The 15,327-nt window shown below is 45.3% G+C and overlaps 2 protein-coding genes across 11 annotated transcripts in view; one reads left to right on the forward strand and one right to left on the reverse strand.

Moving 5' to 3' along the window:
* Positions 1–3,152: 3,152 nt before the first annotated feature.
* On the reverse strand, positions 3,153–10,741 carry DYNLT1 (dynein light chain Tctex-type 1). Of its 2 annotated transcripts, none has more exons than XM_004319630.4 (5): positions 10,700–10,741; positions 7,948–7,989; positions 4,353–4,476; positions 3,899–3,976; positions 3,153–3,597 (listed from the first exon to the last, which is right to left on the reverse strand). In XM_004319630.4, the coding sequence occupies exons 1-5, from the start codon at positions 10,724–10,726 to the stop codon at positions 3,527–3,529; spliced, it is 342 nt and encodes a 113-aa protein (XP_004319678.1). In that variant the 5' UTR covers positions 10,727–10,741; the 3' UTR covers positions 3,153–3,526. The 2 variants fall into 2 exon arrangements, with proteins under 2 accessions (XP_004319678.1, XP_073645898.1); XM_073789797.1 differs by lacking the exon at positions 10,700–10,741 and adding an exon at positions 8,684–8,773.
* Positions 10,742–10,839: 98 nt separating this feature from the next.
* The window catches only part of SYTL3 (synaptotagmin like 3), a 92,873-nt gene continuing 88,385 nt past the window's right edge, over positions 10,840–15,327 (forward strand). For 2 of the 9 annotated variants that reach the window (XM_073789782.1, XM_033867914.2), the window contains exon 1: positions 10,853–11,042. The gene's annotated coding sequence lies outside the window, so the exon portion shown is untranslated. Of the gene's footprint in view, positions 11,043–15,327 lie in introns of all 9 variants that reach the window. The other 7 variants (XM_073789786.1, XM_073789788.1, XM_073789789.1 and 4 more) reach the window with 6 other exon arrangements.

Consider the following 15,327-nt stretch of genomic DNA (forward strand, 5'->3'; position numbering starts at 1 on the left):
TACTCTACTACAGATTTGTTATTGCCAAAAAGTTCTTCAGCTTCACATCTGGAAACTAGACGAAAGAAGGTAAAACATTTTAGGTGGCTTACGGAGGAACATCTCTGGGGAGAAGGTAACTTGTTGGGAATCATTCCGGCCCTGTGTGTCTCGCATGGTCGTCAGGTAAACAGATGAATTGCTCTGTGTAAGAGCCGTCTGGAGCTGCTGTATCTGTGGCATCGTAGAAGGCCCTGGAGATTTCCAGTTCCTTTTTGTCAAAGACTAATTATAGGAGGTAGAGCTATCTCCGCTGCTTTTCGTTTGGCATGCATAGTAATCTCTCTCTTGAATGGGTTACCTGTGATCATTGCAGACATCCTGATTGATGCCATCTCGGCAGACACAGAGGTATGGGACGTGATTGTTCTGCTCTGCAAACAGCTCCCGCACTTTCTTCACATATACATTAACTCTCCAGTTACCATTCAGAGCTAAAGGTTATATTCCACTTTAGGTAGTGCTGGGACCTTAGAGAGGTTCATGAGAGACTATTCATCATGACTTCATCTCTTTCTTTTTAATTTAAACTTTAACGATAATGCACCTTTAACATGGACTCCATTTATATTTGTTTTTAAAACCTTGTAAATAAGAAAGTCTGAATTAAAACAGTTGTATTATTGCAAGGGTAATTCAAGTTCACATGGTTTTTACATTTGCTGCAAGGATGTGATTAATTTTTTTTGATTCTGTGTATTCAGAGGTATTGAAGAAATTTTCTGTTACCAAATTTTACAACTTCTATTAAGACTAAGTAATTTTATGTAAATTGATGAAAACTTACTTGTGCTGATTAATGTATCCTAGTATGATATAGTTTCCAAGTTTTAATCATTATAAAATAATTGTCCATAATTTGGAATGCTGTTATTTATCAGTAAATGTATAGTACTTGAGGCATTTAGCTGTACACATTAGGTGCATTTGAAAACTTATCCTCATCCTATAGTGTAATTGTTAACTGATGACTGAATCGTCATCCTTTGATTCTTATTGGCATCAAATCAGTGAAATGAAAAATATGGGAGTATTTATTTACTTTTTGTAACTAAGTTGGAAACGAGGAAAAGTTACAAAAGAAAGTACTTAAGTGGGAAATGGTTCTTTATTAAGTCATGCATTTTCAGTTTCTCTTCTCTGGTATCATATGTCAACATATTACATCTTACATGTAAAAATTTGCTTAAAATATATAGCATTTAGTGTGTATTATATGTGCCATAGGTATTAGGTTAAAACACTAAAGTCTGCCAGAAACTTTAGACAGTAGCAAGAAAATTACTATGATTATTTTTTGGTCTTGGAGGGTATCAAAGTTTTGCAAACTTAAATTATAAAGGGCTGATTTTAGTTCTTCCATGGTAACGGCTTGAATAACATCATCTTTGGGATAATTTTTATACTGGTCCAGTCTAGGGAACCTGGAAGATGACCATAGGCATTTCAGAGTTTCCCTAGGGAGAGCTTCATTATCCATGTGGATAAAGGTCTGCTTGATTTATTATTAAATCATTGAAGCAGTGCAGTGATGCAGTTTTCTCTCTCTTAAGCCCCATTTGAAAGGCTAAAGAAGAGGATATATAAAATATATTCAAGGTTTGTAAGATTGTTCCTGTACATAATTACAGATTGCAATAAAAGTTTAGATACATTATGTAAACCCAACCCATTAAATGGTCAGGTTACAATACAGACATCACCAGCCTCAAGAATTCCATGAGCTATTTACTGAAGGTACAGTTACGTTCAGTAGATTATAATGTGGTCAGTAACTTATTTCCTGGAATCCTTTTCACAGGGAAAAACACAGAGGCTCATAGAAGGGATGATTAAAAGGGACATCTAGTGAAGACTAGACTTAGAACACTTAAGTACATTTATGTATTCTGAGGGTTTTAAAAACCAGTTGCCTTAGAGGTTAGACTTTTGAAAAACAAAGGTACAAACCTTTTCCGCAGGCCAAAGGGAAGTTGCTTTAGTCCGTGACATCTTGTTACCCTGTTCATCTTGATTTGACATGTTTTAGGTATACTGGGAACTGTAATACCAGACTGTGAAACACAGGATTTTCTGCTACTGAAAACTGCCTTTTTACAAAGAGACTGTAAATATCTGTACAATAAAACAACTCTAAACCTTAAGCTCAGAAGGAGAGATAGAGCTATGTATTAGACCTTGGAACTGTGTCAGTGAGTACAGTAGTACTGATCACAGAATGATCATTTTAGTCAATCAAAGTGAATAAATGTTTATTTATGGCAAATTTACACTTCGGGAATGGCTTCATTAAGAGACTACCTTCCTATACTCTGGTTTCTCTTGAGATCGTATAAACCTTTCACCTTTTACTAAGAGACTACCTTTCTGGTAGATGTTAATAAATTTTTGATATTTGATCCTTATTTATGTACATTGATTTGTTTGCTCTTTGCATGTGGAGTTAACTTGATCATTCAGGCATTGGTGCTTTAGGGACAAGAGCAGGGTTTTTTCATTTCAGCAGGTGGACGCGGAGGTGTGTCTGTCTTTATTGCCATGTTAACATGGCCCAGGCACGAGCCCCGAAGGTGAGCTTCACCGGTTTTGGGGCCCACCTCCCCACTTACTTGGATATGACTTTAAATCAGTCAGAAAACCTCCAGACACCTTTTCTGATTCATAAATAACGGTCTAACTGTTGTGGACACAAAATGAATAATTGTGAAAGCATTGTGTAAGCCGTAAGGTACTAAAACATTTCTGTTGTGATTGCTACTGAAAAAGAAAACACAGGAGTAGAGGCCGTAGTGCTGCAGATTTGGGCCGACAGTGTGAGTCAGAGCTCTCCAGCTATCAGAAAAGACCAGCTTGCCCACTTGCCACCCCTTAAGCTCCAGGAGAGAAGCCCTTGAGGGAAGGATGTGATGCCCAAGGGTAGAATTCCAACCAGAACACAGCAAAGCGGTCAGGATCTTGGTCCCACGGGTGGATCAGCAAATCGCTGTACTGGCGAGGACCAGAGCTGAACTGCAACTTCTTCTGTTTTTTACAGTTTTATAGATTCTAAAGCCACTAACTAAATATGGAGAATTCATTTGTGATACTATTTAGACTATGAAGAAAACACACACTTTAAATTGGAATAATTTATTATTCTAACAAAAGTACAAAGTATGGAAAATTAGTGTATTTGAATCATTTCAGAGAGTAGAGAAAGTTTCACACTAGCAGATTTCGGCTTTTAGCACCTTTGAAAAGAAACATTCAAAGTTAAGACAAGTGGCAGGACAGGCTCCTGACTACCTTCGGCGATGACTCCTCTGACTTAGGGTGTGCAGGTCACAGAACAGTGTGGTCATTTGGTTTTTTTCTCTACATTTTGAGAGCGCCACAAAAACACTTAAAGAGAGTGAGACAGGTGATCACTGACTAGATGGCTGGTGGTTAGAAGATGGAAGAGAAATGCTGGGACAAAAGGAGAAAGATCACAGGCTGGACAGGGCGGTCAAATGGACAGTCCAAAGGCGCTGACAATGCAGTACATGGTCTTGTTCTCCCATCGCACAGTGCAGCTCCCTGCGGGAGGAAGGAGGCGGGTTAGGACAGAAAACTGGGAAGAACGGGGGCCTTCCGAGTTCTCACCATCGTGTACTTAACTCTTTGTGGCCAAAAAAGAAGGCTGGCCAGTCTCTCTTCTATCAAATGTTTTAAAAGGTGACTCTAATAGACATGCATTCAAAGACAGGAAACATCCAAGCACATATTTCATAAAACAACGCTTTGAATAATCTAGATCTCAGCAGGGTCCAGGCACCGCAGAGCCTTCAGGGAAATGCCCGTGACGAGCCTTCACGAACGGAGTGAAAACCGTACGTACCATCAGTAGAGCTGTCCCAGAAGCAGGAACTTGCCGTGTGCAGGCCCGCTCCGTTCTTCTGCATGATTACACAGGTCACTTCGATAAAAGCAGACTTTTATTAGAGAAATATACTTGGCGACACAAATTCCCTTTTGTCCACTTTCATTATATAGAGAGAGATCACGTGGCTGATGTTCATGATAAAAATTCTAGGGGTAGAGTGCCAGGTCCTAGGACATCAACAGATCACCACAGGCTTGTTCTAAAAGCATCAGATCGGAAATGCTGGTACGTCCCTGCGTTCCTGCAGCCCCACAGGCCAGGTGGGTGGTTACGTGCACAAGCCGAGTGACCTGGTCCTACCAGGAACCTCCTCTGAGCTCAGGCCACGCTGCTCTCCTGACACAGACTCGCCTCTGATCCGTATTTAAAGAACCACCACCAATATAAACAAGAGGCGAAGATTCATTACCAATGTATTTGAACGGTTTCCCCAGCTTGGTGAGTTGGCTTAAGGTTTGCTCCACTACGTTTGTGGTCCACTGATTCACTTTGCTGTGCTGATAGGTGTTGCCACCGATGGCACGTTCTATGGCCTGGAAGACAGAGCACAGCTGGTCACTGTTAGCAGAACACGCCAAACACCTCCCAGCCACTCCTGAGGTTAGCACAGTTAGTACTGCACCCTAAGAACTGCTGAAATACAATTTGCATAAAGTGTAAATAAGCTTATTTGTAAACACGAGGACTCCTTTGCAAATGTACCTTTTGTTCTAACAGTGTTGTATTTCATTTGAATGCTTTATATTCAGTTTTAAAAATATGTAATTATATGGGACTTCCCTGGTGGTCCAGTGGCTAACACTGTGCGTTTCCAATGCAGGGGCCCTGGGTTCGATCCCTGCTCGGGGAACTAGATCCCGCCAACTAAACAGTCCGCATGCCACAACGAAGATCCTGCATGCTGGAACTAAGACCCAGTGCAGGGCTTCCCTGGTGGCGCAGTGGTTGAGAGTCTGCCTGCCGTTGCAGGGGACGCGGGTTTGTGCCCCGGTCTGGGAAGATCCCACATGCCGCGGAGCGGCTGGGCCCGTGGCCATGGCCGCTGAGCCTGCGCGTCCGGAGCCTGTGCTCCGCAAAGGGAGAGGCCACAACAGTGAGAGGCCCGCGTACCGCAAAAAAAAAAAAAAAAGACCCAGTGCAGCCGAACAAATAAAAAAAAAAAAAAAGAATTATATAGCATCTGATCTGTCAAGTTTTTTAAACATTTTGACTGAATTTAATGTTTGCTGTTGTAGTTACTGTCTGGAGATAAGGAACACGTTTTCTCCCTGCTGAGGCTAGAAAATATCTTCCTTTGCCTATTTCTTTCTTAAAAGTACACCAGAGATCGAGGAATCTTTTGTCGGTTGTACAACTGACAATGTACAAACCTATCCAAATAATCATGTATTGATATTTACAAATACTTCCTTTACCCAGCATCTTCTGGGAATGTTACCACAAAAGTACATTTTTCAGAAAACTAAAGAACTCCTCTATCTATTCCAAAACTTAGTTTGTGATGAATTTTTTCTTTATTATGAAATTCCTTGTCTCCTTTTCTGTGCTGTATTCTGCGTGGGTTCACCCTGTGTGCTTCAGAGGGTATTCAGGAATACACACGGTCCCTGGCCCCAACTCTTGGTCCAGCTGGTAATAAGGATAGTCCCATTTTACGGTTCTCTGGGCCTTTTATGCTGGTGCCTGTGTGCCCGCTTCTAAGCAGCTTTCTTTTCTACTCCTTTTCTAACTTGTGCTGGAAACCAGAAAACTGAGTTTTTATGACACTTATGACCTAAAATAATAACATTCAGTGAGGGCTAAGTTCTGTCCTCAGACGTGGAGAGAAAAAGTCCCTGAGTTGTATACAATGGTGACAGACTGGGGTCTACGGCCTGGGGCCTAGCCCAGAGACCTTGGTTTTGAGGAACAAAAGCCACCTACAGTCACGCCATATTCTAGCGCTGTAAATCCTAGTCATCCTGGGACCTGAGCGGGCTGCTGCCCCCACAAACTGGCACAGCTCTTCCGCACCCTCTGCCGTGTCCTGCTCCCTCCCCAGCTCAGAGCTGAACCTGGGACCAGGGTGGTGATAGCTCTGGGTGTCCCCAAAGAAGTAGGGGCTGCACTCGAGCTAAACCTCTCACTCTGGCAAGTCTCCCCACACATGCTTCGGAATTCACTGTTTTTCAGGGAGGGAGGAAAACCCTCCGCTAATTTTGTACCCATCCAAATTTACTACTACCCAATCCTTAAAATAGCCGAGTACAGAATTAACCTTTTGCCTAGAGGCAAAAAAAAGCTGAAAGTAACACCACACTGTAACTTTATGCTTCCAGTCCTTTATGCTTCCAGGGAGACTGGGAAGGTCTACTTGCAATGGTACTTGCTGCCTGGGAACCAAGTCAAAGACAGTGAAGAAAACAAGCAAGGCCCAAGGAGGCTTCAGGATGAGCCAACTCCATGTCTGAGTTCTAGTGAAATTCACCCATCTTCCTGCTCCCTACCATGCTCCTAAGAAACACTTTTTTTTTTTTTTTTTTCAAAAAACTACAAGGACTTCCCTGGTGGCACAGTGGTTAAGAATTTGCCTGCCAATGCAGGGGACACGGGTTCGAGCCCCAGTCTGAGAAGATCCCACATGCCGTGGAGCAACAAAGCCCGTGCGCCACAACTACTGAGCCTGCGGCTCTAGAGCTGGCGAGCCACAACTACTGAAGCCTGCACGCATAGAGCCTGTGCTCCGCAACAAGAGAAGCCACCACAACGAGAAGCCCGTGCACTGCAACAAAGAGTAGCCCCCGCTCGCCGCAACTAGAGAAAGCCCGCACGCAGTAATGAAGACCCAACGCAGCCAAACATAAAAAAAATTTTAAATGACTAAATTTTTAAAAAAGAAAGAAAAACAATGACAAGCAAACTGTTATAGATCCTGAAAGCAAGTAGAAAATCCATGCCTGATGTGGAATAATACATACAGCAGAACAAAGTCATTTTGCTTTTTAATGGTGTTCACAAAACTAGGCTGTGGTTCTTCATCACTCTGCCATTAGTCAATAACTTGCATTAATAATAATTTGCATTGGAGTCAATTCCAAATCACATATATAACCTCAAATGGTATTGGCAAACTTAGATCATCTAATAACCGTCTTTTAGCCACTGGCTTCATTATGTGCTCAGTGTACCCAGGGAGGGAAACTGACTAGGAAAACATTTCTGGCCTCCTTCCTGCCCCAGGCTGCCCCCATGCTCAGCACTAGTCCAGCCACACCCACCTCCCCTCCAATCCCTCAAACACCACGCACACTCCTTACCACAGGGCCTTTGCACTTGTCCACTGCCTGGAATATCTGTCCCCCTCTTTTCACTGAGTTAACACTCCTCCCATTTTCTCAGATTCCAGCTCTGAACTCACTAGGTGGGTTAATCCCTCAAAGCACCACATACCGTGGCAGTTACCACACAGGGAATGCACGTTTACATTTTCCAATGTGATTATTACCATGAGTCTTTGATGCTAAAAGGTTATAGAATCAAGCCTTAGTAACGTTCAGTAATAATGCTAGTATATAAAATGTCCTGTCTCATTTAAAATATATAATTTACATAATATGGGAGAATTCTTTTTTGTTTTGTTTGGTTTTGGTTTTGGTTTGGTTTTTTGCGGTACTCGGGCCTCTCACTGTTGCGGCCTCTCCCGTTGCGGAGCACAGGCTCCGGACGCGCAGGCTCAGCGGCCATGGCTCACGGGCCCAGCCGCTCCGTGGCATGTGGGATCTTCCCGGACCGGGGCACGAACCCGTGTCCCCTGCATCGGCAGGCGGACTCTAACCACTGCGCCACCAGGGAAGCCCCAAGGGAGAGTTCTTATCTAGATATTCATTGAAGTAAAAACTGTTATTTGAAATGCCAAAACACACAGGCTCAGTTGAAACAATTCCAAGACAGTATTTAAAACACATTATTTTCACTCATATAAGCCATTAATCAAACATTGAAAAAGGGAGCATTTCTCCTCTTACCTCTTTTACAATGTTGCTCACTTCATCAACAACAAAAGCAGTCTGTAAGGAAGAAAATTAGTTAAGTTTGATTGATTTAAAAGATCCTTTTCCACTGCACTGATTAATGCAAATTTAGGTAATGAACATGATTTAGAAATGAAGACCTTAGGAATAATCTAACCAGGCTGTTCATTTTACTGAGGAAAACATTAAGTAGCTCTCTGAGGATCACAGAGCTAATGAGAGGCAGTCAGGAGACACAGGATACATGTATACGATTTAAAGGTTTTTTGGTTTGTTTTTGTTTTAATCATGCCATGACCCAAAAGACTGACTTCACCTTAAACTAAAATTCAATCTCTCCATCCATTTCTGCTGGCCGCTAGGATGATTACTATAGAAGTTTAATGAGTTACTTGACTTTTATATAAACTAACTGACTCTTTCCCTGATGTAAACTTGTTAGGAGGCTTGAAACTTAGGACGTTTTTTTTGGGGGGTTTGTTTTTAGCCACTGTTTGTGGTAAGATACACCATGACTTTACTGTTTTCTGTTGGTATTTTCTTTCTCAATGCTGTCCTACTTCAGGACTGTACAGCTAGCTGCTGGCACAGCCATTCCCCGCCAGTGTGTCGAGGTGAGCTGGGAGGTGGGCTCTCAGCAGCAATCTAGTGCCAGGAGTTTATATAAATGGCTTTCTTTTTTCTTTCTTTTTACATATGGTACATCTGATTCCCTCTGAATCCTGGGAACCTTATTTCCGGAGCTTTGCAGATGCTTTCCAGAGGGCAGCCCCAGGCCCTCAGTCCATGTACATCCTGGTGACATAAAGGCAGAGAGTTCAGCAGGGCGTTTTCCTCCCTGCCGGGCTGCTGACCACTGTGGCCCTGTGCTAGCAATGCGCCTTTCTTCCCAGGAGGATCAAGAGCTGACTGCCTGAAGCCCACCTGCTGTACTCAGAAGTCATACTGGGAGACAAAGCCAACTCACCCAGTTAATGAAAATCTGCAGTATCCTAGATTAAATTATTTCTCGAAGTTTAAAGGATCTTTCCAAGAGACTTCAGTGATCCTCAACCATACAGGAAAGTCCCTGTATAACTTCCCATGTGGTTGAAATATGAAAAAGGGTGAGGGGCATTTCAATGGACTTTTCATGGAAAGTACAGCAGTTGTACAGAATCCACTGGGCAGTTTCAGTTTCTACAGGAAAGTCGAACAATGAACGGAGAGTAGAGTTATTAATACAAAGATCCAGGTATCTACATGAAGTTAGAGGATATGCAGAGGCTGTTAGGAGGAGTGGGGTGGATTAGTAAACGCCCAAAGCGGGCCTACTAGAAAGAAGGGAGTCATGGTCTCAGCCTCCCAGGGCTTTATCTTGTGTAAAACACAGATCACTCTGTTGGGCCCTTTCATTTCTCAGATATGCAGTTGAGATCTGAAATAATGAAGTCACTTAGCCACCTCATTGGTGAGAGCCAGAATTAGAGTGCAGAGTATTAAAATGCCAGTATTAAGGACTTCCTCTATATTGCCATTTCCTTTCTTAAAAGTTACTCATATTCCTATAATACAAGCCATTTTGCAACATTATATCAGTGCACAGTTTACAGGCGTCTTTCCTTGACTCCCTGCTCCTGAACTATGACTTCTCCTAATTATTCACTTGATTGCTGCCAGCATTCAGACACTGATGATGACACTACCACAGACAGTTTGTGCTAGTTCGGAAATTAGATAAAATCTGAAACTCTTAAGGTCAGTCCTTAAGCCATATATATATATATGTATTTCCCTCAAAACGTTCCTGCTTAGACTAAATTTCAAAAATGGTAAGATAACCTGTTATTTTTGACAGGCTGCATAATAAATAGGACTCCATTTATTTGTATTTCAACAAGAATTATTTAGTGAGAAGAAAAATGGGCAGCTATTCTATAAGAGGAGCACCCATCAGCTTTATTCCCTGAATGCTCGTAAGCTTGAAGGAAAGCCATGAAACGGCGCACGTCATTACAGCGAATGTCGTCTGCTTGGTAAATAACTGTATGCGCTACCCTGCTTCTTCGTTGGGGCAGTAAGAGATGACTCTTCTCCCCTCACAGATAGGGGCTATCTTACTGTTGTCTCAAACTCAAATGAAATGGGAGTGACGGTGGCCTCGGTGGGCGCTGCGCGCAGCACCGAAGAACAGGTGTGGAAACGAAGACAGGCAGCTTCTCCTACTGGGCACGTCTGCTTTTTGCGCACAGCCAGAGGATCCAATCCTTGACTGAAGGGACTTGAGAGATGTGACTGTACATGCGGGTCACTCTGGAGTCTCGCGTGCATCAGCGACACACAAGGGGCGGCCTTCAGTCTTCCCCACCCGCGGGCGGGGGTCTGAATCACGGAATAAACAGAGCGAGCGGCGGCGCTCTCTCGGGGTCGGGGGCGTGGCGGGCCGGGGTCGCCGGGGAGGCGAGCGGCGCGGCGGGGGGTCTCCCGGGAGTGCCGCCGGCACAAGGCGTCCCAGGGCTGCGGAGCCCCCTCCACGCCCCGCCCCCCGAGCCCCGCCCCGGGCAGGGCGACGACGCCCTGAGCCGGCCCGGCGGCGGGTCACCGCGAAGCGCTCGGCAGGGCGTCGGTGCCGTCAGCCTGCGCTGGGGACGGCCGCTGCCCACGTCTAGACGCAGCCCGGGTGCCCGCACAAGCCCCTGGCTGCCGCCGCCCACCTGCACCCGGAACTCCCGGCCTCCACCCGTCCCGTCGCCAACCCAGCGGTTACCTCCTCGGCAGCCTGGTAGTCTTCCATCTTCCCTTCGGCGCCTCGCCTCCGCCTCCCTGAGTGGAGCGCACTGCGCAGGCGCACTCAGGCCCCGCCCCTCGCTTCTGGCCCCGCCCTCCTTTAGGGCCCCCGCCCACTCCCGCCCTGACCCAGTTGCCAGTACAGCCCCGACCAGCCCGGCGGCCGTTGGGGGTTCGCCTCTTCTCCCGTGCTGCCGGAAACGACGGTTTCCGCGGGAACCCGCCAGGGAATCCCGGCAGCTCCCTACACCTCAGCAACGAAAACAAAACAAATGGACAAAGCCAGTCCGGGAGGGGAAGAGTCGTCCTGGCCCCTCTCTCCGGTTCGTACTGTGTGGGTTAATTTGAACGTTCAAGCGAGTTTGGACACCTAGTAACAAACTGTAAAGTGATTTATGAACGTGATGGGCTGTCTGAGATATTGTTTGCAGTCCCCTTAAGGATCCAAGGTTAGGAAACTTTAGCTGTGAAGGAAACCTTCCTTTGGGGAGGTAAATTTTCCATATAAATGAGATTTTATTTTTTTCCTACAGTCACCATTAAAAAAAAAAATTGGGGGGTGGAAAACATTGTAAAATGCTGCACACTTCCTGACTGCCTTAACCAGAATGACCTAGACATACACTTAACTTGTCTACAAAGGTCTTTATAAAAATTAGTAATGGGGGCTTCCCTGGTGGTGCAGTGGTTGAGAGTCCGCCTGCCGATGCAGGAGACACGGGTTCGTGCCCCGGTCCAGGAAGATCCCACATGCCGCGGAGAGGCTGGGCCCGTGAGCCATGGCCGCTGAGCCTGCACGTCCGGAGCCTGTGCCCCGCAACGGGAGAGGCCACAACAGTGAGAGGCCCGCGTACCGCAAAAAAAAAAAATTAGTAATGGCGCTGGGCACTGGTATGGCGCTCTCCAGGAAGGGCTGGGATATATGTACCTGCTTGCTTGCATGTGATCTGAGGCTAAAACCTTTGACTTTGGGGGCTACTTTTTCTGTTGTTTTTACCACACCCTCAAAGTCAATCCGTCACTTCTTACCTCTCTAAAGACCAGTAGCTAAAACCCACTTCCCATCCTTCCAGGAAGGGCTGACCACAGGACCCTGAGACTTGGTAGAATTAAGCTGCAGAGCCCACACTCAGTTCATCTGCAACCCTTGTTTCTGTGCTACAGAATCTGCGTTCCATGCTGGCAGAATCCGTTTTATTCACTAATGCGTCCCCTGCCCCTTCCATTGTACCTGGCACATGGTAGGTGCACAATTAAAATTTATTGAATGAATGATTTCCCTACACATTAGTTCTGCCTCATACCCAGTTGCAGAGAACTGGGAGTGGAGGAAGAGGCAATCGCCTGCCTCCTGGGAAAGGGGGAGGGGGAGAGGGTGAAAGACACAAGACTGCCCTGCCCTGGACACCTGGCTTGAGCAAGGGGACCTGCTGGGTGGGAACCGGCTGCCCTCTCACACCTGGTTTCTGCTTCTCAGATTCTGAACTCTACCTTTTGAGCTTTGTTCCCTTCCTGTTAATCTGGCTTCGATTCACCTGTTCCAGTGTTTCAGCCTCAAGCCTCAGTCTACATGGGATTCTAAGTCTGGCATTTCTTTGTTTTGTCTTCCTCACATTCCCAGCTTCACCTAAGATCCCAAGATCCCTTATCAGGTGTCCTTCTCCATCACTTGACCCCAGTTCCAGCCCCTCAGCAGCACCACACTCCTGAGCCAATCAGGGGCCTTTTCACCCTCTTCTAATTTTCTTCTGCTCTCCTAGGGTGGCCCCGCAGGCCCACTAGCTAAGTGTGTTAGCATTATGTGCAAAGCAAGAGGGAACAATCCTGAGTGAGGTTTGGGACATCTTTTCTAAATTGTTCCATAACCTTTTAAGAATTTCCTAATTCAAATGAGTGTCCTGAATGGCTGCTGGGATAGTGCATTAGTAATGCTTAGATCTTAAGTTATACTGTGACTGAAAATCACCAGCATGGGCATAAATCAACAGAAAACATGTAAATGTGAATTTTAAAAAATTTTACATGACTTTAGCTTATCTGCATTGGGTACCACTCTCCAATTTTAACTGTCAAAGAACATTCATTAAATGATCATAATACCTGCCATAGTTATATTGAGTCTGCCCCAGAAATGGATAAGTTGGTCTGTTTATCTTCAGAGCTATTTGTTCACTTATTCAACACACATGACAGTAAGCACTCACTTTGCTGCAGCCTCTGAGCTGGAGTGGAAGCTACAGAGCTGACTAGGATACGGCCTTGATGGAAAAACTTGAAAAACTTATCTCTGTCCGTGGGAGGATTTGAACTCTCTAGGCTCAGTGATGTTGTAGTGCTTGGAAAAATGCAGTGCAGGGGTTGTCTTCTGCCCGATTGATGTACACTCTGCAGGGCTAAGGAATTTACAATCACTATGGCATTTGGCCGTTGACTAGCTGCCGTTCCAGCACCCCGACTCTGCCAAGAATGAATGTCCATTAGAAGTCCGGGAGTATAAACACGCTGACCCAGGGCTGCTCATGAATCTTCTGTATTTAGCCATATTTTAGGATAACGTTTAGGTTTCTGTGCAGCGAGTAAGTGGAGTGGATCTTGGATTTGCTTTTCAATTTGGGGCTTAGCCGCAAGTTGGCAGATGTTGTGTGCTTTCTTTCTTCGAGGCGAGTCTCTTAAATACACTCTTTAGAAATAAGGATTGTTGTTGTCAATGCCTTATTTAGCGAGTGTGGGCCAAATAAGCATAGCCCTGTCACCTCAACAAGTAATATCCACGGCCACGGTTGGGTCTCCCAGTGCTGTCTATGCTCTGCAGCCGTTTGCCGTCCAAATCCAATCCTGGGGATGTTCGAGTTTTCCTTCCTCTCCCTGTGCCTAGGAGTGTTACTGAGATGTACCGTGGAGTCAGGCTGAGTCACTAATGATGATGATGAGGAAGATGCCGATGGTGATAATGGCGACTGCAAAACACTCCAGTGTGAGGAATGTAACGTTGTAATGGGGAAGAAAATAAACTTGTGACTGACACAGATCTAAAGTGAGAATCCTGTGCTGAGAAGTTACATGCTAACGAGATTGGCTAAGAAATGCCTATATTTAGGTCTGCTGTCAGTTGGGAAGCACGGGCACAGTGGGACTGAAATACCTCTGTACCAACTGGGAATGGCTGTTGCTCTGAACCCCTAGGCTCCCTCTTCCTTCCAGTCCTGCCCACCCCTGCCCCTTCCCTGGGACCTCATCCCAAGATCCAACAACTAAAGGATAATTCGGGGCATAGCAGGGCCGCCAGCGGGCATTTCTTCTGCCCAATCATTTCATGCTGTGGTAGTTATTAACTAGTTTATCAGTTCTGTGTATATGAAAAAAACACACACACTACATCAGTCAGCATAGGCTAGGTTAGCTGAAGAAACCAATGACCCTAGACTCTCGGTGGTTGACAACAACAAATGTGTATTTGTCGCTCGAGCTACATGACCGTCAAGGGTCTGCTGTGGCTCTGCCCGGTGTGCTCTCCACGCATCGGCTGGGACCAGGCTGATGGAGCAGGCTTACTGCAAAGTCAGTGAGGGAGAGGGAAGGGGGAGGGGACAGCGGCCCCAGTGCTGGCTGGAGGGTGCCGCTCGTAAATGGGCACGCTTCGTCGTCCAGAGCAAGTCCCTCGGCTGACCTGGGTTCATAGGGCAGGCGCACTTACGGGAGAAGAATGCTACAACCTGCCGCACAGCATGCTGAAGGCTTCCCTTGCTGATTTATTGATATCACGTTCACGCGCTCTTTGCCTGACTCCCGCCCATTCATCAACCTGACCACTCTCCCCTTCCACTGCTACTCTGGTCTAATCCCCAGGCCAGCCCTGTGTCACCTCACTTCAGTTTCAGATGTGATCTGTTTCTACCCATTCAGTTTCAACACCCAGGTAGATCCTATCTTTGCCAGCTCTCCCCTGCTGTCCACTGTAGCCTGAGGCCATAGGTCAGTGGTCTCCAAACTTCTGTAATCGTGCCCATCTAGCATGAATAATTTTTGAGTGGGTAACTCAAAAGTATGTTTATTTCAACTGTGATATGTTAAACTACAAATCCATTTATTTAATATTAATAAAGTTTAAGTTTTATCTTTTTGAAAATAAATATAAAAAGAAGTTCTAATGTTTTCTTAGTATATCCTACTGTTATGGGCTGAATCGTGTCTCTCCCCAGATTCATATGTTGAAGCCCTAACCCCAAGTGCTTCGAATGTGACCTTCTATATTTGGAAATAGGTGTATTTAGAGACCTATTTAGGGTCTTAAAATAGGTAATTAGGTTAAAATGGGGTCCTTAGGGTGGACCTAATCCAATACGACTGATGTCCTTATAAGAAGGGAATAGGACACAGAAAGGCACAGAGAAATCAAGTGAAGACATAGAGATAAGATAGCCATCAACAGGCCAAGGAGCAAGGCCTCCGGAGAAAACCAATCCTGGAAATACCTTGATCTTGAACTTCTAGACTCCAGAACTGTGAGAAAATAAATTTCCGTTGTTTAAGCCACACAGTCTGTGGTAGTTGTTGCAGCAGCCTTAGCAAAGTAATACACCTACTTTGGAAATAATTAGTCTAGGATAC

Source organism: Tursiops truncatus, chromosome 12 (genome assembly GCF_011762595.2).
Source record: "Tursiops truncatus isolate mTurTru1 chromosome 12, mTurTru1.mat.Y, whole genome shotgun sequence".
NCBI classification, from domain to species: Eukaryota; Metazoa; Chordata; class Mammalia; order Artiodactyla; family Delphinidae; genus Tursiops; species Tursiops truncatus.